The sequence below is a fragment of the Scomber scombrus genome, chromosome 15, assembly GCF_963691925.1.
Source record: "Scomber scombrus chromosome 15, fScoSco1.1, whole genome shotgun sequence".
Classification (NCBI taxonomy): Eukaryota; Metazoa; Chordata; class Actinopteri; order Scombriformes; family Scombridae; genus Scomber; species Scomber scombrus.
In genome coordinates, this window is record NC_084984.1 from 4,648,661 (window position 1) to 4,671,363 (window position 22,703).

The window sequence follows — 22,703 nt, forward strand, 5'->3', positions numbered from 1 at the left end:
GACTAATTGTTGCATCAGTAAATGTTAAGGGGAGTGTGCACATTTCAGTGTGCACACAGCCTTTCAGTTGTCTTTAAATAGTTTTTACACCTCACTTGGTTGAATGAAGGCCAATTGGTTTGGTTGATTGATTAATGGATGTCCAATCAGCCTACAGGCTATTTAGGATCCTGATTCAAATCTTGCAGCCTCAGGAGTCATAATTAAATCAAACTACCGACAAAAGAATTCTTGGCAATGTTTTGGGCGTATAGTACAATGATGTAATGGCCCACAAACATGTTGTTCACGTTATCATTAACAATCATTTAGTTACTGTATGCCAGGTTTTCAAGGGCCAATGATGTTTTCCCAAACTTCCTGGTTCCTTGTTTTATTATCAGTGGTAATTTTGTGTGACGTCCATGAAAAAAGCCCTATACACAATATACAGGCACAGGGATCCACACCCAAACAATAACCTACTTATTCAAGGTTAAAACTTAATCTTTCCTTTTTCCTCATTGTGCAACTGTATCTCAGACAGCCTGTTACTTATTTACCTGTGTTGCTGTGTGGCTAACATCATTAGTTAATGCACTGCTGTCTTTAGTACCTAAAAAGTTCATTTAAATGTGATTTTGCATTTGCACAGCAACAGGTCACATGGACGCTGGAAATCTTGTGCAGTTGACAAATTTGCAAAATAATTTAAAAAAAAATGAAGTTAAATATAGAATTTTAAAAAAAGGTCTGAGAGAAATTACATTATTTACAACAGTTATTTACTAACTGATGCATAAATTATGTTCAATCTTTCTCTTTTACTTATTTCACTTTTTTCGTCTTTTGTAACAAGTGTTAATGAGTTCCTCTTTTCAAGGACTTTCTCAAGTTCATCAGTTTCTGTGTGGTAACAGTGTAGAGCATCAGCCACAACATGTCAACAACAGATGATTAAACAACACCACAAGTTATAAAAGAAAAATGTCTTAACTTCCTTCATGTAAACAAAAAATTAATGAGGGAAAAGTAAAATCTAGACTATTTGGTCTATGGGAAAGTAATAGAAGAAATTATTTTGAAAAATCAATTTCAAAATCAAACAAATGTAAGAAAACAGCCCAGACTTCCTCATTATAAATACATAACAATCAAGACTAGTGTCCCAAATGCCCCAAAATACTTTATGTCTAAAATGTCCCCAGAGAAGAAAGACTAGATCATAATGTCTTGTATAAGGGCATATTAGGTATAGAGATAGACCTACTATTCACTTAATGCAAAAAAGTAGACAAAATTATTTGTAATATTTGTTTATAATGATTCTTAAAATCACATACATTGATATTAAAATTATAATTAACAACAATGTTCATTCATATACTGTAGCTTCATGTTAAAATACTAAAAAGCCAACTACAAGTGGTATAATATAATGATCCACTATCACCATTTCCAGTAGCACGTCAAATAAAAGTCTTTCCTATCAACTGAAAATCAATAACTGATAAGAATGAATGATTTCCCCTCAGTAAAACTCAGAAAGAACAAGGAACTGTTCATTACTCACTGTAGCTTCACCTGGACAACCCAGGGGGTGGGGCTTTAGTGTATATAAGAGGTGCAGGTATGCACAACAATGCATACTTCAGCTTCCAAACATCTTAAAGAATCTTCAGAAGCACCTTCATAGATACGGGTAATGACAGTGCTTTTTTATTTATTTGGATACTTACAGATTTTATTGTTATTTGTGCATGCCTCTTACTGTAACTAATGCAGTGACTAGTGTCATTTTAGCGCTGATGACTTGTGTTTGTTTGTTTCAGAGATGCTTTTCTCTGTCCTTCTTGTGCTGGGCATCTGCCTGGTGCCAGCTCACTCCAAACAAAAAGGTAGACTGAATCCCTCACACTGTGGACACGTTTCTAATTTCAATTTATAACTGACTTTGTGTGTGTTATAGTTACAGTGTATAGTTGAATTACAAATCTTTAGGATAAAGGTGTTGGTTTTTTTTGCAGGAGAATATCTCGGCAGTCCTTTCCTTCAAGACTGTTTTGAAGAGGCAAAGAAAATTGTTGATGATGCATACAAATACTCCAGAGAAGAGTGAGTTCATTTAAAAGCTTAATTTAATCTCGTAGAGCAAAAGGCAATATTGACTGTAAAACGAAATGCTTTTTCTTTAGCTGTTATTTACAATAACTCTGTAGCTTAGTAACTGTTAGAAAAAGTTACAGAACCTGCACTAGGACCACAATTTGGGACTCAACTGTTGAACTGTGTGACCGTTTCTCCTCCAGGAGTCTGCGTCGAGTCCGCAGGGACGTGGTGACCCCTCGAGATACTCTTCGTCTCTTGAAGCAGCCTCGTGGAGACACACGCAATGCTGTGAGATCTGCAGACTACATGCAACAAACCCTCCGCCTGCTGCGCGAAAGGGTGCACCATGTGCACCATGTGCACAAGCGCTCACTCAACGCAACAGGTCAGACATGCAGCACCAAAACAAAAAAAGACACACATAAACACACACACACAATGCTCATATTGTTTTTGTGATAACTTTTCCTGGTACTGGTTGAGGGTCTGAGGTTTATTGTTTCATAAAGATGGCCTTGTCTAGCACTTCAAAGCTGTAATTAAGGACTAGACATAAATTAGATAGACAGTCGAGCATAGTGGTTACCTATGTGTCTTTCATATTTTTCAGATTTGCTCACTGAATCCGACCTGCAAAAACTTTCCGAAATAACCGGATGTGCAGCTCGAATCAGACCTCCACTCTGCAATATCACACAAAACATTAACCGCTTTCGCACAATCACCAGCGTCTGCAACAATTTGTAAGAAATACTTGAATCTTATACTGTTCTTTTCAACATGTTAGGTTAGGTTTGTTCTGTATTTTGTCTCCTATAACTCTATAACATACAGTTTTACATGCATATATTACTTTTACATGAACTGAAATCTTACATTTAAATATTTTAACATTTCTAAATGTCTGCACTTACTTACTTTGATTTCTTGCTATTTGTAAAAACAATTTCCCTGTTATGTTTAAGAAAAAAGGTTACATTTCTCTTTAATTAAGGGCAACTTAGCAAGAATCGGTTGATTTTGTGAAAGAGTCTGTGAGATTGAATGGTGCAGACTGTTACTTGTGAAATAGACCAAAACGTCTTAAGCCATACACTGCAAAAGATGTGTTCACTTCCCCGGGATTTCTCAAGCAGTGTTTCAAAACATTTACATTTCCGGTTCACTTTTAGAAATAACCCTCGCCTCGGAGCCTCAAACACCCCTTTCGTCCGCTGGCTGCCAGCTGAATATGAAGATGGCATCTCCATACCAAAAGGATGGTCAAACGAATCAATCAACAACTTCCTGCTCCCCCTGGTACGATCTCGATGACAGTTGCTTAAAAATCCCAGACAGTTTTATTGAGTAATCCTGATATGAATAGAAAACCAACCACTTCTCCTCTGATCTCAGGTACGACAGGTGTCCAATAACATCCTCCCAACAACTGATGCAGCCGTGGTTAACGACAGAGAATTCACTCACATGGTGACCTTGTTTGGCCAGTGGAATGACCACGATCTCACCTTCACGCCCTTTTCCCCCAGCATCCGCTCCTTCAGCAACGGGTTGAACTGTGACGAGAGCTGTGAGCGCACGGAGCCATGCATCCCCATCCCGGTTGGTGTCAAAATTCAAACCCAAACACCTGAATGTTGTTTTCACTACAAGATTCTGTTCTTTCCATAACCTTTCGACCTCTGTTTCCAATAAATAGATTCCTCCCGGTGACCCCCGCATACCCCCAGGCCCAGAAAATTGCATCCCTGCATTTAGATCAGCCCCTGTTTGCGGAACAGGATTCTCAGCCTACAATTTCGGTGGAGAGCCCAACAAGAGAGAACAGATCAATGCTCTGACAGCCTTCCTGGATCTCAGCCAGGTTTACGGCTCAGAGGACAAGCTCGCCCTCTATCTTCGTGACCCAAACAGTAATGAGGGCCTGTTGCGTGTGAATACAGAGTTCAGAGACAACAGGCGTGAGCTGCTGCCCTTCCACCCTCTCCAGGTCAAAATGTGCAAAACTCGCGAAAGAATCACCAATGACACGAATGCCAGAGAGGTTCCCTGTTTCATTGCAGGTAAGTCATCTTGCAACTTAGTTTATGAGCTGCAACTAGAAGCTTTAAAAATAATAGTTCATTAATGCTTTGTAGATAGTTATGATCATTGTTGCCAGGTTGTGAAGAAAAACTGTTGCCTTCTCTAGCATAAGTGAGAAAACTACAGCCCTTTATTGATGTTTTATTGTTCTTTTCTAACATCTTTATAACAAATTATTTGGAAATAAGTATTTGATAAAGCATCATGTTTTTGTTACTTTATAATAAGTAGTCAGGTCTGCAGTCTTCATACCTAATGGCCATTTCACAATGATCCATTTGAGCTTTTTCTGATCTGCTGCCTCTGTAGTTTTGGTTATGTTTAAGCTGCTTTGTTGAGGTTAGGAAACTGTGATTTCAACAATTGGTAGGAGACGGGATGTGAACTTCTGTCTTTGGAGTTAAAGTCACATATTCTTCATGCACAGCCATGAACCTTGACCTCCAGGTCTTCGCTGCTAGTACAGGAAAATGTAAACATAGATCATTTTGAGCATTTAAATGTTTTTTTTTTGTTCTGCTGAAACTGTCAAGACATCAAAAGTAAATGAACTACGCTTATTAAAAAGTGAAAGCAAGTTATATGTTTTCTTATTTATGGCCAGTAGGCGATTTGAGGGGGGTGATGGGGGGATATCATCATACAGTAGAAAAATCACCAAAATCCATCCCCCTTGTATTACGCTATTGTGCCTATGTGATATTCCCTCTAACCCGCTCATTTGACCATCCCCCCATTTAAAAATGAACAAATCATCTACTGTTTATGGTTTATATTACTGATCTATAAAGCATTCATGAATTAACTAACTAATAAAGTCATTATTTACAATTCATAACAGAAATAGGTGCCAAACGCCTGAATTTAAGGAACTCCTTTGATCAAGTATACTATTTCATGCCTGCTGCATTTCTGTCTTTAAGGTGATTCCCGTGTGGATGAGAACATCGCTCTGACTTCCATCCACACACTGTTTATGCGTGAGCATAACCGCCTGGCTCGTGCACTTAAGAGAATAAATCCACAATGGGACAGTGAGACGCTCTACCAAGAGGCTCGCAAAATCATGGGTGCTTACACACAGGTAACTAAACCTGAGAGTCATTTAGCATTCAAATTTGTATTTTCATTTCCAAAGCATGTGTCATACAGAATAAAGGATAATAAACCTCTCTCTGTGTTTTTCAGGTGTTTGTGTTGCGGGACTACCTGCCACACATTGTGGGTGACGAGGCGATGCGTAGACAGCTTGGCCGTTACCCAGGCTACAATCCTAATGTCGACCCCAGCATCTCTAATGTCTTTGCAACAGCAGCATACCGCTTTGCCCACTTGGCCATTCAGCCAGTCTTGTCCCGCCTGGATACCAACTTCAGAGAGAACAGACAGTTTCCCAGCGTCCCTTTGTTCAAGGCCTTCTTCACCCCCTGGAGAATCATCTTTGAGGGTGAGTTGTTAAAAAAGGCAACTTGCAAGTCACTCTGCCTTAAACTGTAACCTTAATATTTCAACACTGTTTTTTCTGTCTAGGTGGTATTGATCCTCTGCTGAGGGGTCTGATTAATCGTCCTGCAAAGCTGAACACTCAGGATCACATGATGGTCGAGGCTCTGAGGGACAGGTTATTCCAGTTTGTGATGGAGTTGGCTTTGGACCTGGGCTCTCTCAACATGCAGAGGGGACGTGATCATGGCTTGCCTGGTACATTTCTCACTGATTTTCAGCCTTGAATTTTCTGTTTCAAGTTTGATTTGTCCTCATGCTTCTTATCCTCTTGTTGTTCACTCCTCTAGGCTACAATGCCTACCGCAGGCTCTGTGGTCTGTCTCAGCCCAGGAACCAGGGAGAGCTCGCTCGGGTTCTGAACAACGCCAACCTGGCCCGCAGGCTGCTGCAGCTCTACGGTACGCCTGACAACATCGATGTCTGGATGGGAGGTGTTGCAGAGCCATTTGTCCGTGGTGGCCGTGTGGGCCCACTGTTCTCCTGCCTTATTGCAAATCAGTTTCAGAAGATCCGTCAAGGTGACAGGTCAGTATATCTATTGATCCAATTTTGTTTTTTTAGAAAAATTGTGGGCAATCTCAGTTGCTTTGAGCTCAGTTATCTCAGTTGCTTTCCAATCCTGTTTGATGTTTGATAGATGAGTCCAAGTGAAATTGAATACAACTTACACTGTCACAATCTTCATTTCAAATAGGCTATGGTGGGAGAACCCGGGCACCTTCACTCGGAGACAGAGAGCTGCTCTGTCCTGTGCCTCCTTGTCTAGGATCATCTGTGACAACACCGGTATCACTGCTGTCCCTTCTGACCCATTCAGCGTCCTATCAAACAGTAACCGGCTCGTTCCCTGTTCCAGCATCCGTAGCGTGAATCTGTTGGCCTGGAGAGAGAGACCATGCGGAGGTAATTCAGTTGAAAAAGCACATCTCCAAACATTTTGGAGGGGAGGCTCAACAGATTCACTCTTTTGTCACCCACTATATTTTTCATTCTGTGTTTAACATGGGTTGTTTATTTCCTCACTAACCACCTGTATATATGGAAATCATTCTTCATATGTGGTGTTTGATCTTGCAGACGCGGGTGATGCTAACTGTGTTGAAGGCGATGAATCACAGGTCGGTTTTAAGTTGTGTTTTAACATGTGGTACTCACATTTCAACAGCACAATGAATCCACACCTCCTTAAATTACACATTCAAATCATGCAAACACTTGTTGTTCTTAACTTTTAATGTTATTAACTTGGTGAGAGGGGTCCTAACTCCAACTCCATTCATTCTTCACTGATGCAAGCACATTTTGAACTTTTCTTAAATCATGAGGCTAAATAATCTTAACTCTCTTTGATATGCAGACTATGGAATCAGACCCTCAGGACAGCGAAGAGCCCCTGGACAACGAGGTAGTCTACTCATTACTAAACATATACCTTCACCATAACAAGTCGCAGACATTAAATCAGTTTTACATAGAACATGGCTAAATTATCACATTTACAAAAGTCTCTAGTCATTGAAGATAGGGTTATAGATGAGTTAACAGCAGGATTTTACAAGCCTACTTTTTAAACAAATAGCTTTAAACAAGCTGTTCAGCTTGGACTTGCAGGTTGTTTTAACATCTGAAATACAGCTGAGATCAAGACCCACATACCTCTTCTTGATATGCAGGTAATGGATTCATTTTTGGACCCCCTGGAAAACGAGGGGCTCCCGGACAACGAGGAGCTCCTGGACAACGAGATGCACCTGGACAACGAGGAGCTCCTGGACAACGAGGTGCACCTGGACAACGAGGAGCTCCTGGACAACGAGGAGCTCCTGGACAACGAGGTGCACCTGGAAAACGAGGAGCTCCTGGACAACGAGGTGCACCTGGACAACGAGGAGCTCCTGGACAACGAGGTGCTCCCTAACAACGAGGAGCTCCCTAACAACGAGGTGCTCCTGGACAACAAGGTAGTCTTTTCAGCTTTTTTGCACCTTGTATATGTTGCTGAATGTCTTCTAAAAAGCTCAACATGTTTATTTAATATCAAAACTAAACACATACTGACACCATAACAAGTCACATATATCTAGATTTTCATTTTTATCCGTCTTATCAGTTTAAATTAATATATTTAAATGGACAGCCTAGACTTAAACCGAGATTTGGAAAATTCAGCGGTGAACAGAAATAACTGTTCGTTGGAGCAGACCTCAAATTATCAGGAAGTTGATATAGCATCACTTCAGAAATGTATTTCAACAAATTAGATTCAAACGTGAAAATGTTGGTAGTTAGAAAGTGGCTAATAGTCACAAACCTACCAAAACCTGTTTAGTAATCATTACTTTTGTTTCTCTACAGGTCCCGCAGGGCCCCCTGGTCTGAGAGGCCCTCCTGGACCGCCAACTGTCAGCATCAATGCCACACAGCGACAATCTGCCTTCTTCCTCCGCCTGGGCGAGTACAATCTATCCTCTGAAAAAACCATTCCTTTCCATCAGGTCATCTACAACAAACAGAACGACTACAACACGCAGACGGGCATATTCACATGTGCCACCCCCGGTGTCTATCAGTTCAGCTTTCTTTGCGCCTCCTTCACCGGTGCAGGAAGTGTGGACCTGTGGTGTAACAAACAGCTGGTGCTTCGCAGTTTCAATATATATAAGGGAGGCCACTACTTTTCATCAGGGGACACGGTGATCCGGCTGGAGAGGGGAGCCCAAGTGTGGCTGCAGGCCAGCAACAAGACCTCAGACCTGAGCCCCAAAAGCTTCTTCTCAGGTCACCTGCTCTTCACTGCCTGACAAACCATTGCCTCTCAACCTCCACAACATACAACATACACACCCAACAGACTCTCACTGCAGATTATTTAGCATTTGTTTTCATTACTAAGCCACTCTGCACTGAACTTTACTCATTAATCAGATCATATCAAATCTATATTAATAGTAATTTCCTTTTTTAAATTTGCAAACCTTACAACCACACAATGCTTTACATTTTACTGAAGAACAAATACATTTTTGATAGCTTTAGCAAGTAGCGTAATGAACATGGAATACGTTTGCCTGATATTATTCCCACACTCTGTTACAGCATGCACTCCATTGGATATAAAGTCATCAATAGTCAGTTTTGATGGGGGGAATTACCAGTATTATTATGAATACTTTATGCACTGATAAAATGTATGTGTGCCTTGAAAATATTGTGTTGGGCTTTGACTTTGAGGCTTATTTTACTGTAACTTTTTTTATCTGTCGTATTTTGCATGCAATTAAAAAAAATTGTGCCTTGAAAATATTGTGTTTATGTTCTTATTTATCAAGAATTATCTCGTGTACATCTTACAGTACTTAGAGGTACGTACTGTACGTAGAAGAAAAGATGAGAAGACTGCCCAAAATGTTATTTACTGCAGTGAAATTGGTCTTATTTGGTATTTTATCGCAGTGTGAAATACATAAAGATAAACACGCAGAGCATTAAATTCCATTTGTGCAAAAAAAAACAATGGAATATGGTGCACAAAATGAAAATATTTTAAAATAAGAAATTGTATGTCTGCTGCAGAGATGACAATTTTGTTTAAAAAACTGAAGGGAAATGTATCATGTGAGCCTGTGAAGTGTTTGTGTCTGTGCAATTTAAACATAACAAAAACAGCTTGGTTATTTGTAACTGTAACAACAATAAGAAGTCGTCTCTTATAATAATCTTATTGTTCTGAATATCTCCTGTAGATGGAGCCATCATTCTTTTTTGAGAAAAAAAAAAGAAAAAGATAAATGTGACATAACTGGTCTGAAAACTAAGCCTGGACAGAGCTCAAACCACTGTTATTTCTGCTCTTTAGTCTTAAGCTACATATTACTTAAGTGACTAAATGTCTTATTTTCTGCCCATTTGAAGGGTTTTCACTAAGTCTTTGATTTACCAGATATGTTTAAAGGGGAGCTCTGGTGATTTTACACATCAAGCTCAGTTTACTGGTCATGAGGAGGCAACATGGAGCCTGTTGTATAATATCTTTTATGACTCTTTAGGGAGTTTTCAGTAGTTTGAAAAAATACCTCTTGGTCTTGGAGACTAAATGTTTTTAACAGGAAAACACTGAATTACAAACTGGAGCTATCATATTTGAAAGACACAGGCATACAACAGCCAGGAAGAATTGAATGAAAGATGCTACATGCATCATGGGAAATGTAGGATCCAGCCATTTTGGTCAGGATATCGCTGCCTCTGGTGCTTCAATTTTGATCATTCTACCTTTAATATGTCTAATGCAAGTTCCCCCCCCCCCCCCCCCCCCCCTTTATTCCACGAAATTGGTGTAATATCCCTTTAATGCTATAGTTCAAATCAAAGATAAGATGCAGGGTGGCCTGAACACCTCTTAAGATGGCCAAAAAAAAATCCCAAACTCTGTGAGTCAACCTGTGAGCAGACATAAATAATACATTCATTTAGACTTGAAGAGACTCAGTGTTGCATTAAAGAACAGTCTGTGGTTTGTTTGCTAGTTAATTAAAATTAGTCATCACATCATTTCACTTTCTAAATGATACAGCCAGATCCAACCACCATAGCATACGAACGTTTAAATACAAGACTGGATAACTGGAGTTTCAAGGCTTGAAATGTGTTTTATGTGTAGTTAGCCACACCGTTTATTCTGCTCTGGTCTTGGAAAATATACACATAAATCACTGCTGGAAATAAAAGACTACAATATCGCACAGAGTTGAGTCACAGAAGAGCAAATAAATGTCTTTGTCGTGGGATTAACTGGAATCTCTGTCTGTATCCCTGCGGCCGAGATGAAAGGAGATAGTGGGAGTGAAAAAACAAAGACCTTTGTAAGTTGCAGCACAATGTAAAGTATGTTCAGTTGTGTCTTGGTGAAGCACTCCTCCTCCTGGCTGCAAAGTGTACAGTGTATGTGCAGAGTGCCACGTAGTCCACCAGACTCCCTCTTTCTGTGTGTGTGTGTGTGTGTGTGTGTGTGTGTGTGTGTGTGTGTGTGTGTGTGTGTGTGTGTGTGTGTGTGTGTGTGTGTGTGTGTGGTGCAGACCCCTAACTTGGCCCTAACCAAGAGTAATGGAAACCCAGTATTTATGAAAGAGGAAGAAAATATTTGAATTGTCTGTTTCTGTCGTAGAGTTTTGAGCTGAGCTGAACCGTGCTAAGCTGAAGCTGAGTTAAAAATATATTTATTTTTTAAACTAGGAGGAAATCTGCTATTAGGAAGAAATGTAAGAGCATCAAGAGAATAAAAACAAACTGTGAAGGAGATTACCAGCAGCAGAGAGGTTATGTGATAGTGCTTGTATAGTTTTAAGCAGAGAGATGTGATAGAAGAGTCACGGGAAGCAGGACTTGCCCTGGATGTTTTGAAAGACGTGTGTGGTCCTGTTTCACTGTGATGAGATCATCCTGCTCAGACAGCAATACATAATCATATGCAAATGAAAAAATGGTGCATACTTTTAAATTGAAGCCATACATTTGAGAGAAAGAGTGCACTACATCCTCAACTTAGAAAACAAAGCCACAACATGTGCAGTAGAGTTGATCTTCTATCAGAGGTATTGGATTTCATTTTCATAAAAATACATTTATTAAAATTGTCTGTTTGGATTAAATCTAGACGTTGGCTTAAGTAAATGCTTAAATGTAGGTTTCCCTTCTCAAGCAAAATGAAAAATGTCTGCCAGATGTTGACTCAGTGATGGTACTGAAAATTTGGTGTTGGTTTTATGGTAAATTTAGCATCATGAAAGGACGGAGAGCTTTTTTTTCCCTCTTTACTCAATGACGTGTCTCATGCAGGAGGCGCTGTCACTATTTTCCCTCCTTATTGTGCAACTCAGACGTGGATTTATTCAAATTCTTTTAGCTCGATCAAGTGCCCAAAAAAAATCGGGTGAATTCTAGCAACGTGGACAAAAGAACTCGGCTAATTCCTTGCAGATGTGTCTCTGAGCTGTGTGTGTGTGTGTGTGTGTGTGTGTGTGTGTGTGTGTGTGTGTGTGTGTGTGTGTGTGTGTGTGTGTGTGTGTGTGTGTGTGTGTGTGTGTGTGTGTGTGTGTGTGTGTCAGAGAGAGAGAGAGAGAGAGAGAGAGAGAGAGAGAGAGAGAGAGAGAGAGAGAGAGAGAACACTATGCTGCCCTCTCTGGAGAGAAAGGGACTATGCAGGAAGAAAGTTCAATGAATTACGAGCAAAAAACATCAGTGACCCAGTACAGCTGGTTCTGACTGTCTGTCTGGTGTTCCAGGGAAAAAGAGAAAAGCAGGCAACCTAGAAACATGTGCACATAGTTTTCAGTCTCTGGAGGATCAGTTGGTATGCAGAATCACAGAAGTGTATGTTAGTCATCCTCAAAGTAAAAACACAACGGTGCTTTGGCCAGAAAGAAGTACAATAATTGTTTTATGCTGAGGACAAGTACTTCATTATTTTAGTAAAAGTAAGACTGTTAGAGGGCATTTCTGAAGTCAAAACAGGAAACATTTACAGGAAAGCAGTCTGATTAATTGTTGAAAATCAGTCATATTTTGACAGTTCTTTTCATTTTTATCTCTTTCTTTTTAAGTCTCGCATTTACAAACACATCTTCTAGTTGATCTATGATTCATGAGCTACAGGCATTCTCACTTTGGAGGGAGGAGACATTTTCAGGGGGCTCATATAACTCGACTTGGCTTTAATTCACCCCCACAGCTTACACAACCTGCAATGTAGCACGTGACAGCGTGCCCTCCGTTATCCAAGAACAATACGACTGGCTTAACTGTAATTTACAGCACGAGTTAATCAATTTATACTCTACCATTAAAAAGAAGCCATCCTCATAAAAAGAAGTATTTATAGTGTGTCTTTTGGTTCGTAATCTCTTTTTCAGCTACTGTTTGGGCAGAGAGGAGTTTGACAGGAATCCTTAATGTCTGGTTTAATGAATAAATCATTATCACATTGTTCTTAAAGTGATCTAAATTCTATAACATTAAATACTATACATACAACAATCAAAGTAATAGTGACCTTTTTTCACCAATAGAAGCACAATGGAGAGGTGTTTTTATGAGTTGTTCCTTTCTTCTCTCATGCAGTGAAACAAAGTCTCACAAGAAAATGCCACAGGGTAAAAAAAAATCCATAGATATTTAGAGTTTAACACTAAAAAACTAAAATTGTGTGCTTCATCTGATGGATGTGGTTGATTGACAGTGGCCTGGTAACAGATGCAAACAGCCTCACAATTGCCGTCAGATTTAGACTCAAATGTCACTAAGTGCTGATTGGTGCACAGAAGTACGTCCCATCCACTTCAAGCCAGTGAGAGGAGAAAACAAAAAACAGAACAGATGGAAATCTCTTGTGTGAAATAGCCAAGAATATTTCTAATTTGGCATAAAACAGGGTGTTCTAAAAGGGCCTAATAACTGGTGGTAAAACATTGATTAAGAAAATGTGTTTTCGGGGGCTTTTATTGCGCAATAGTGGCTTAAAAGTAGAGTATGCTCAAAATGAACTAGTTACTCCAAAAGTAAGAAGTGTTTATAGCTATTCTGGATGGCAACACCCAAAGGCGGCAAAAAGAGAAGTGCAAGACCCGATAATTGTTCAAATGAGGATAATGATGAACAGTTTTACACGGTCTTCCCTTTGATGCATTCATGATGTTGCACTCGTTTACACTTGTGAAAAGTGAGAGAAGAAATAGTGTGATGAAATAAAAAAAGAGCTTGAGAGAGAAACCTTATTTTCTACTAAACTCTGCTTTCTCAGTCGCACACACCTGACCTCACTTTGCTCTCCTAATTTCGACATTAGAGAGATAGGTGTGTGTGCGTGTGTGTGTGTGTGCGTGTGTGTGTGTGTGTGTGTGTGTGTGTGTGTGTGTGTGTGTGTGTGTGTGTGTGTGTGTGTGTGTGTGTGTGTGTGTGTTGGGGGGGCGGGGGGGTTAGAGATCAACTATCAGACAGGCACTTCAGTTCAAGTGTACTGACGTCTTAAAGGACCAGCTTGTGTCCAGATGGTCGTCAGTTCAATCCTAGGTGTGGCTGGATAAATCTGAGTGGAAAGTGAAAGAGCAGCACTTGCTTCATTGACACTGTGGAGGTGCCTTTGAGCAAGGCTCTTAACCCCAACTGCTCCAGTGGAGGTGCAGCGACCAACAGCTTAGACTGGACAGCCTATACGGGTGTAAATGTGTGAGGGAAAATTAATTCATTCATTAGAAAAAATGCTTGATTTGTTTCGTGTTTCTTGGTATTGACGGAGCCACTTAAATTCATTTGGATTTTACAGAGTGTATGTCTTTCTAACAGCATTTACTTTTGGTTTTAACACTATTTGTGCTTTTCCAGTAACTGATTCAACGCACAGACAAAAAAACACACAATCTGAAGAAAAAACTACATATAGATAACACTTGTTGACTCTGTCTAAGGCAAGACTATGTTCCTCCCAAAAGACAGGGGTACTGCCTGAGACACTGATAAGAAAACGTCAGTCAGCACTCCAATATTACAGACATCTGCCCCCTTGTGTCTTGATATGGGAAACTATCACTGAGGATATTTATATCATTTTATCCTGAATCTGTCACACAAGTGCTTTCTTTTTTATGCTAGGAAAAGCCTTTGCTGCTTTATTTCTCTTTCTCTTTGGCTCCATTTTTTAAATCAAGAAATGTCTGAATATCCCTCTGATGTAATCAAAAATCTCTGCTCATAAGTGAAGAGTTTCATAAAACTGTGAAACTGTGACAATTTACCGGGGTGTAGCCGCAGACACCCTGCGTGTAGATGCTACTAAGACTCTCTGGTTTTCTAGACAGAGGAAAATGAAAACCTTGGACTAAGTTTCCCAAGCTATGCATTATAACTCTAGCATTAACACCCAGGCACTGAATTGACTGGGCTGCAGCAAATGATTTTTATCAAGAGAGGAGCTTGGAGTCAATGTGGCCAGTCTGCCATTTGACACAGTAATGCAGATATAAAACACAGTGTCATTTTATTTATTGCTCAAAATACACTAATTATGATTTTATACAAAATCACTGTAAGATGCATGTGATGTGTCTTTCACGTTTTCAGTAAAGCTCCAAAGCAGACAGCTGGAGTGCACGGAGGATTGTGGGAGATGACTTCCCAGAAAAAAACCTGAAATGTTGCAGGGCCATCAACTAGTCATGTTTAGGTTTCTGAGATCCTCCTATGAGAAAGTGGAAGAGTGTAGAGTCTTCTGGCAGACTGTGTTGCAATTTGGTTGGGAGTTCATCCAACAGTCAGGGAAAAAGCTATTTATCATGACATTTTGTTGATCTGGCAGAGAAAGAGTATATGGAGTACGTTCTAGGAAATGGGTTGTATCATTCATATGCAATCATAACTAAGATGGGTTTTTGTTACTGTCTACATGTTCTTATAAATGCTGTTAAGACTCATAATGTGCATAAGCTTGATGTTGGAAAAAAGGTCTCTCTGCTTGTCACTGGCACATATTCCCCACTTTATACCAGGACCAACCCGAGCAGTTATCAAACACACTTGGCCGAGCATGATCAGACATCACGTATCCAATGGTTATATGAGCAGCAGCACCAGACTTGTATAACAGATTCAGAAACTCCGAATGCTGAACTCCTCCTCTTCTTCATCATCTCACTGGGCGCATCTGCAGGCTGCTGGAGCAGACCGATATGAGTTTACACGGATACATATAAACTAAGCTTTTCCTCTCTGCTCATCGGATATCCTCCAAATGGAGATGAAGGATATTTAAGTTAAAGACAAGTGACGGCTCATTTATAAAACTCGCTTTGTCACGTTGAGTCTCCTTTAATTGAATTCATGATGGGATTACGCATATTTGGCACGCCACTTTACGCGTATGCGTGCGTCTATTTGTGTGTTTTCATCCTGCAAACTGCCCAATCTCAGAGGAATCCGGGGAATCCACAAGGAAATAACCAGAGAGCGGCTCTTCGTCAGACACTGCAATGGTCACACAACGGCAAGATTTTTAGCATTTTAAGTCAGGGCTCGGAGTATCAGCCACCGAGGCGGAGGGGCGCACCTCAGGAGCAAGTGCAGGCGCGACCTGTCACCATCATCCGCGATGCAGACGCAAGACATCCAGATACCTCGAGCCAGCCGCCGATACAGCAGCGGCAGCAGCCTCCCCGGACGGCGTCAAACCCTCTCCCCCCTGCGCTCCAAAGGCTCGTGAGAGGGCACGAGAACCGCCACCATCATCATGACCAGCCCGGTGAGGGCACGGAGACACAAAGCAGCAGAGCCAATGAGACCCAGGAAAAGGTCACGGTCAGTCCGTCTCTGCCCAGGAGAGAAGACATGATGGTCGGTGATGATCCCTATGACCCCTACAAGTCCATTGACACCGATAATCCATATTACAATTCTTATGATGTGTACGAGAGACCTAGGCCGAGACAGAGACCCGGATATGGCACACGTTATCACCAGTATGGTAAGAGTGGGGAAAGTGTTCTCTAACCAGCATTTACGGTAGTAATGATATAGATGTGAGCCATAAAGTGGCGTTTATGATGCTAAAGTGCTTCAAAGTCAATCGGTCACTTAAAGTGTTCAAGGATCTATCTAGTCTTTCCTTGTCTCTACTTTTCTGCATGTGTGTGTATCTCTTTGTCATTTTTTCAAGTGTTTATTTGCATGTGAAAAGTTGTTGATTTATTTGTCAATGTATTGATTTACTTTCATGTATTGTTTTATTCAGTTTTTATTACTATCATTATGTTCTTGTTTGTCTGCAGGCCTTCCTGATCTTGTACCTGACCCGTACTACATCCAAGCCTCCGCTTATGCCCAGAGAGTCCCAATGTACAACCTGAGATGTGCAGCAGAGGAAAACTGTTTGTCAAGGTAGACTGCTGTCAGGACTAATCCACCACTGGAAGGGAGAGAAAGAGAGAGAGAAAAAAGAAAAAACATGATTTGTTTCCAAGTCTGAGTGTGATTCAGAAAGCTTTGAGCCATAACAACCACCTAAAGTGCTTGTGGGTGAGGGCTTCCCAGAGGAACCATTAGCTGAGGTAAAATTAACTGAATGCTGCCACTGCTGGCTGAAGGGGTGGAGTGGGGTAAAGTTTAATCATAGTTTGCCCGAGAAGAGAAAGCCTGAATGGTAAACACATTATTGAAAGCTAACCCAAACACACACGACTCCAAACTATTTTTCCACCCACCATTTACGTGTAAGACTGCCTTCACTCAGGCACTCAAAGTCGGCTCCGCTCGGAGGAGGGGATGTGGCAAGGAAAAACAATCTCAGTGATGTCACTGGGACTGTGTTTTTATGCTCTTCCTTTGGTTTTGTTCCTGCAGCTCAGCCTATAGAGGCGACATTAGAGACTACGACACCCGCATGCTGTTGAGGTTCCCACAGAGAGTCAAGAACCAGGGGACAGCAGACTTTCTTCCCAGCAGGCCACGCTACTCCTGGGAGTGGCACAGCTGTCACCAGTGAGTATAATGACACTTCATGTGAATGCTGCCCACACTCACTGACTTGTGGCAGTTGTCGTGCATCACTTTGTTCTTACTGGCCAACATGCTGGCCCCAATTTGAATAATTTGCATGAAGAAGTTGAGCATGAATATAAAATATAAATCTGGACTCCATCTGAGAGTCCTGCACCGAATGTGAAGTCATAAGTTTTGCACAAACATGTCAGATAATCAAGCTGTATCTGAATATTTAACTACTGTGTTAATTCACATATTTTTACACGACTGAACTGAAGATTGAGAAATTTCTTCACAGGTCAAATGTAGATCTGTGTGGTTGTTTTGTTTACCAGTAATGAGTAGCTAAAATCATCATCACAATTTGTCTGTTCCAGTCTGCAGCTGTGGTAAGGCACCCCCTGTTGAACCACAGTTGTGTTACTTTTGGCTGCTTTATTGTTTTTCAGAGGTTTTGATATCAGAAGTGACAGCTTAACACAAGTTCTATTTGTATCTTTAGACTTTAAAGATGTAATCTTCTGTTTTTAAAGTCTCTACATTAATACAGTAAAAACCTCTTCAGGGTTTCACCAGATGATGTGACTGAACTTCACATGACCTGTAAATTCAGTAGATTTACAACAGCAAATCCAGACACTGTAAAAACGTTTGTGTGTATTGAGGATAATGAGCCAAAAAGGAAAACTGCTAGTGTTTTTTTTTTTTTCCTTTATTGGGGTTATGGAAAAGTGCCTAGTTCCTTGATTCCACAGAAACTACCTCAGGCCATAGTTATGTTGCGAAACAAGCAATCCTCTGTGCTTATCCCCAAGATGGAGCACGTTTGGAAGAGATCCAATAAACTATTGATGTAGCCTGTATAGATTTTTTTGCAGTGTTTGGAAAGTCCACTAATCTAAAAAACCAGGCTGCTTTCATATCCTAAAACAAACCTGTTTTTTAGATAACAGGGTGAACGCATCATTCTCAACAGATTCAGATTCATTGGACCTGCATGTGGATGATAAATAAAGTAAACACCTGTGATGTTTTTCAGTCACTGCGTTTGAGCTATTTCAGTAAACACCAAGAAATGTCTGACAAATTGTTTTAAAATGTTAACCAGTAACATACATACAGCCCAGGAACAGAAACAATCCCTGGCAGCTCTCTTAGCATGACAAACAGTGCCTGGTGGTTTTAAAAAAGTCCCAGATTGATTTGTCGGAAGACGAAAGAATGTCTGGCACTGTTGAACACTGTGCTGTTGATCCACAGGCACTTCCACAGCATGGATGAGTTTAGCCACTACGATCTGCTGGATGCCAGCACTCAACACTCGGTGGCTGAGGGCCACAAGGCCAGCTTCTGCCTGGAGGACACGTCCTGTGACTACGGCTACTACAGGCGTTATGCCTGCACTGCACATACCCAGGTCTCAGAGATAACTGTAGAAAAGTTGTTATTACTGCCTTTAAATCTCCATCAAACATTTTCACATGTCACAGCAGGAAGGGTGTGAATAATAAATTAAATGATGGCTGAGTTCCATTTAGCTGCTGCAGTTTTAGGTTCCTGGTAAGTCACAGTCGGGCTCACTGTCACACTGTCACGTTTTGGATGTTAACATTTGATTGAAAGGGTGTTATCAGTGGTGATCAGCCTCATAGATATCGGTTAGAAGGGGTCTGCTACACCTACTAGTACATGTAAATATCAACCCATTGGAATAGGACTGTGGTACTTACCAGCAGGTAATATGCCACTATGTTACATTATGATACAGAACACTGTGGTTTAGGTGTGGTCAGGTTTAGGCACAAAAATCATCAGGTAGGGTTAGGAAAAGATCATTGCTTTGGTGAAAATGATCACTTGAAACGTGATTAAACATGGCAATGCAGTAAAATGTGGTGAAAAGGCCTGTAGGCCCGCTGAACAACTGTAGCAGGCCCCTTCCAACCCATATCTATAAGGTTGATAACCATTGACAATTGGGACACTTAAGTATAACAGAGTTATTATTATTAGTAACACCTATTGCTCTTCCTGCTGTGCCAAGTTTAAATCTGAAAAAGGTCTATTATCACCTGACTGGGCAGTTTCCTCTCCTCTCTACCGAGTGTCTTATCTTCTTTCAGCTCATTGGTTCACTCTCAATGCTTTCATCACTTTCATCTTCAGTTGCAGCAGGCAGCTATTTTTAGAGAACAAACTCCAAAACCCCAGTACACTACCTGCCCAGCACCAAACAGCAAACAGACAAAGTTATCAGCTAGCTGGTAATCATAGTGATGCATTTAGCTGCTATGGAGCCAGATATTTCCCTCTGGAGTTGGTGGAGACCAAAAGCAGAGCTAAAAGGATTAAACAAGTGAGAAGAAACACAACATTAAGTCAGTGTTGTTCCGTATCTTCTGCATGTCCACCATATCAATTTTGTAATGTAGCAATATTTTAGTGTTGTCTACAGCTTGTTGTGCTGTCCCCAAGTAGCCACAAAATAGTTACTGCAGGTTTAAACCTTTAATTTATTAACATCCACAATGTTGTTTTTAAAAAATGACCACAATGACCAAAAGGATAAGAGGCTAATCCAATGATACACATTTTATATATTTATGTGACTTTTCATATTACAAAATGTCCATGAAAGGTTGTACATAGTGCTAGATTCCTGCAGACAGAACTGGTGGTAAAGGGTTAAAGGAACCGTGTGAGATTTAGTGGCATCTAGTGGTGAGGTTGCAGATTGCAACCAAGCTGAATACCTCTCCTGTCCCACTCCCCTACAGTGGCTGCTAAACGAAAAGGCCCTCTCCAGAGCCACTGTTTGGTTTGTCCGTTCTGGGCTACTGTAGAAACATGGTGGTGCAACATGGTGGGCTTCTTGGAAGAGGACCCACTCCCTATGCGGATATAAAACACTAATTCTGTGGTTAAAAAATAAATACAGTGATCTTATTTTCCAGTTATTATACACCACTTAAAACATACTTATAAATATTATATTCCATTTCTGCTAAATCTGCTCAATACCACGGAATTCTCCATGCTGCACCTTTAAAGATAACATCACCAATTGAGAGATAAAGTAGGTGTCAAAACCAGCTAGTATCATAATTGTTGCATAATAGCGCCAGTTCACTTTGACAAAAATAACTATAAGCTGCACTAATGCATTCTTGGAAATACACATGAACAAAGGATTACAACTCAAATGAATTACTTGCCTAAATGTCCTGGCCTAATTTGCAAGAATTCCAGATCCTTTGAAAAGCAGAGAGGAACTGAGAGTCAAATGCTCTTTTTCTGCAGCAGCCGTCTTTTACAGAACAGCTCTAGTATTTCCTTTTTGCATGAGCCAATAGTGATTTAATGATTTCCTGTTTCTCCTGGAAGAGTAGCCCACCTGCCTAAACTTCTGTGATTAGTCGTTTTAGCACATGCTCCCACCCTCCCACCCCTTTCCTTTTTTCTTTCTTTACTTTGACTGGCTGAATTTGGTCTTTCTTTGGTTGTTTTTTTTCTGTTTTTCTCCCATTTTTGTTGATATTGCATTCAAAAATATAATAATATATTAATTTATTAAGAGCTTTTTGTCACTAAATATCTCTCAAAGTGTCTGCTCTATATGTGAAAGTGTCTTTAATTTAAGAAAAGTGTGTTTATTTATGCAATATTTTTATTGATGGTGTCCAATGTGCAGGGTCTGAGCCCAGGATGTTATGATACCTACAACGCAGACATTGACTGCCAGTGGATTGACATCACAGATGTGAAACCTGGGAACTATGTCCTCAAGGTTTGTTGATAATAACAGATGACTTTTAGTTTTCCTCCTGAGACACAGAGCCATTTGAAAAGAATTACACTTCAGTGGAATCACATTAAGAGCGTTGCACGTGCTGTTTTCATTTACCTTTGCTGCAGTGTTATTTGACCTCTGTTGTTTCCCCAACAGATCAGTGTAAATCCATCCTATCATGTCCCAGAGTCAGACTACAGCAACAACATAGTGCGCTGTGACGTTCGCTACACTGGCAACTATGCCTATGTGTCAGGTTGTCACATGTCAGGGTGAGTATGATGTTCATCGCTAACAGTATCAAACAGTTCTAGTGTCCTCCATCGATAACTTATAGTGGTTTTATTCTCTTTTTTTCAGCTATTAAGAGAAGACAGTCATTAACAGCAACTCAGCAAAGACAATCTGTAAATGACAATGAAGAGGACTGCATATGAAAACATATAACACATCATGAGATCTATTTTAAATTGTTAAATACATTTTATAAATTAAAATATCCCAATTTAGAAAAAAAAAGTAGGAATAATCTGACGTCATAGCATGTGATGTGAACTAGTTTTTCTTTAGTGCCAGATAATGTTGAATTCTTCTTTATTTGTGTGACAATGTTCTTTTTACTTCTCACAGACTGCGAGCGTGGCTGTAGACTCTTACTCGTTTTCTTGCAACTCATTCATTCATTAATTCATAAACATATTCTTCTCACGTTTCCTTTTGTTTGTTTTCTGCTTTAGAGCATTTTATCTACTGTATGCTTGTTGTTTCATATCATTTGTCTGATATAATAGAATAAAAGCCACAAAAGTTGTCGAAGACTAGCAAAAAACAAATAAAAAAGTAAACCTGCTTGCCCTTATTGTTAAATCAATATCAGTTGCAATATTACAATTTTAAAGTGAACCAGCTGTTTAAAGGAAAAATGTATTTGTTATATTTATGTGCAAGGAAAGGAACTATCTTTACTCCAAAGCTTTTGATGAATCTTACTTGAATAAAACTTTGTGATACTTTACGATTTGTCAGAATGATCAGTTAACTAACCCTAACCCTCCTGTCTCTCTTTTCTTCCTTACATTGTTGTTTGGACATTTGTCTCATTTTCTTTGCCACACAATCACACACAGAGAAAAACACATTCCATGTTAAAAAAAAAAAAAGTGAATGCAGAAGGCACCAGAAAATCCCAACAATTACATATTTCAGCTCTATAATGACAGGGGACCAAGAGTTCATGACTTTTAGTCACTATTGCAGGTCAAGCTCTATAAACACTACATTTCCCATATTGCAACTTGATGGTGTCTTCCATTTGACCATCCCTAACTGTCCTGTATTAGTGAAGGCGACCCATATTTTCAATATTTCCATATTGCCCTGTACGTTGACTGAAGTAGACGTACTCTTACAGATCCTATAGCTGATATCAGGTCTGATACAACAGCAGTGGTAATGGAATAAAACAAAATAGCTGTGTGCTTATCACACCACAGGTGAGATTGTATGTCATTTAGTCACAGGCCCCCTCATGCACATCAGCTGTACATTTAATCTAAATGCAGCATTTTTGGTAATGTCTGGGGTTGTTTAGTGCAAATGTGGATAAACCTGCAAAAAAGAAAAGACTGTGTAGATACAACAAACAATCAAAGCCAAAAGGGAGGATTAAGCCTGTCAGCAGAGACTCAATGAATGCCTTCTATATTTTATG

The 22,703-nt window shown here is 40.1% G+C and overlaps 2 protein-coding genes across 2 annotated transcripts; both read left to right on the forward strand.

Annotated features, from left to right (window-relative positions):
- Positions 1–1,635: 1,635 nt before the first annotated feature.
- On the forward strand, positions 1,636–8,980 carry mpx (myeloid-specific peroxidase). Its single transcript, XM_062434608.1, has 17 exons — positions 1,636–1,681; positions 1,812–1,877; positions 2,007–2,094; positions 2,289–2,473; positions 2,699–2,831; positions 3,261–3,387; positions 3,484–3,690; positions 3,788–4,151; positions 5,097–5,257; positions 5,362–5,620; positions 5,704–5,874; positions 5,967–6,204; positions 6,374–6,582; positions 6,757–6,797; positions 7,037–7,084; positions 7,353–7,640; positions 8,035–8,980. Exons 2-17 carry the CDS (start codon positions 1,814–1,816, stop codon positions 8,056–8,058), a joined length of 2,607 nt encoding a protein of 868 aa, XP_062290592.1. The 5' UTR covers positions 1,636–1,681; positions 1,812–1,813; the 3' UTR covers positions 8,059–8,980.
- Positions 8,981–15,362: 6,382 nt separating this feature from the next.
- On the forward strand, positions 15,363–22,007 carry loxa (lysyl oxidase a). Its single transcript, XM_062435182.1, has 7 exons — positions 15,363–16,186; positions 16,491–16,599; positions 17,062–17,199; positions 18,463–18,619; positions 20,894–20,989; positions 21,149–21,264; positions 21,353–22,007. The coding sequence occupies exons 1-7, from the start codon at positions 15,547–15,549 to the stop codon at positions 21,357–21,359; spliced, it is 1,263 nt and encodes a 420-aa protein (XP_062291166.1). The 5' UTR covers positions 15,363–15,546; the 3' UTR covers positions 21,360–22,007.
- The last annotated feature ends 696 nt before the right edge of the window (positions 22,008–22,703 follow it).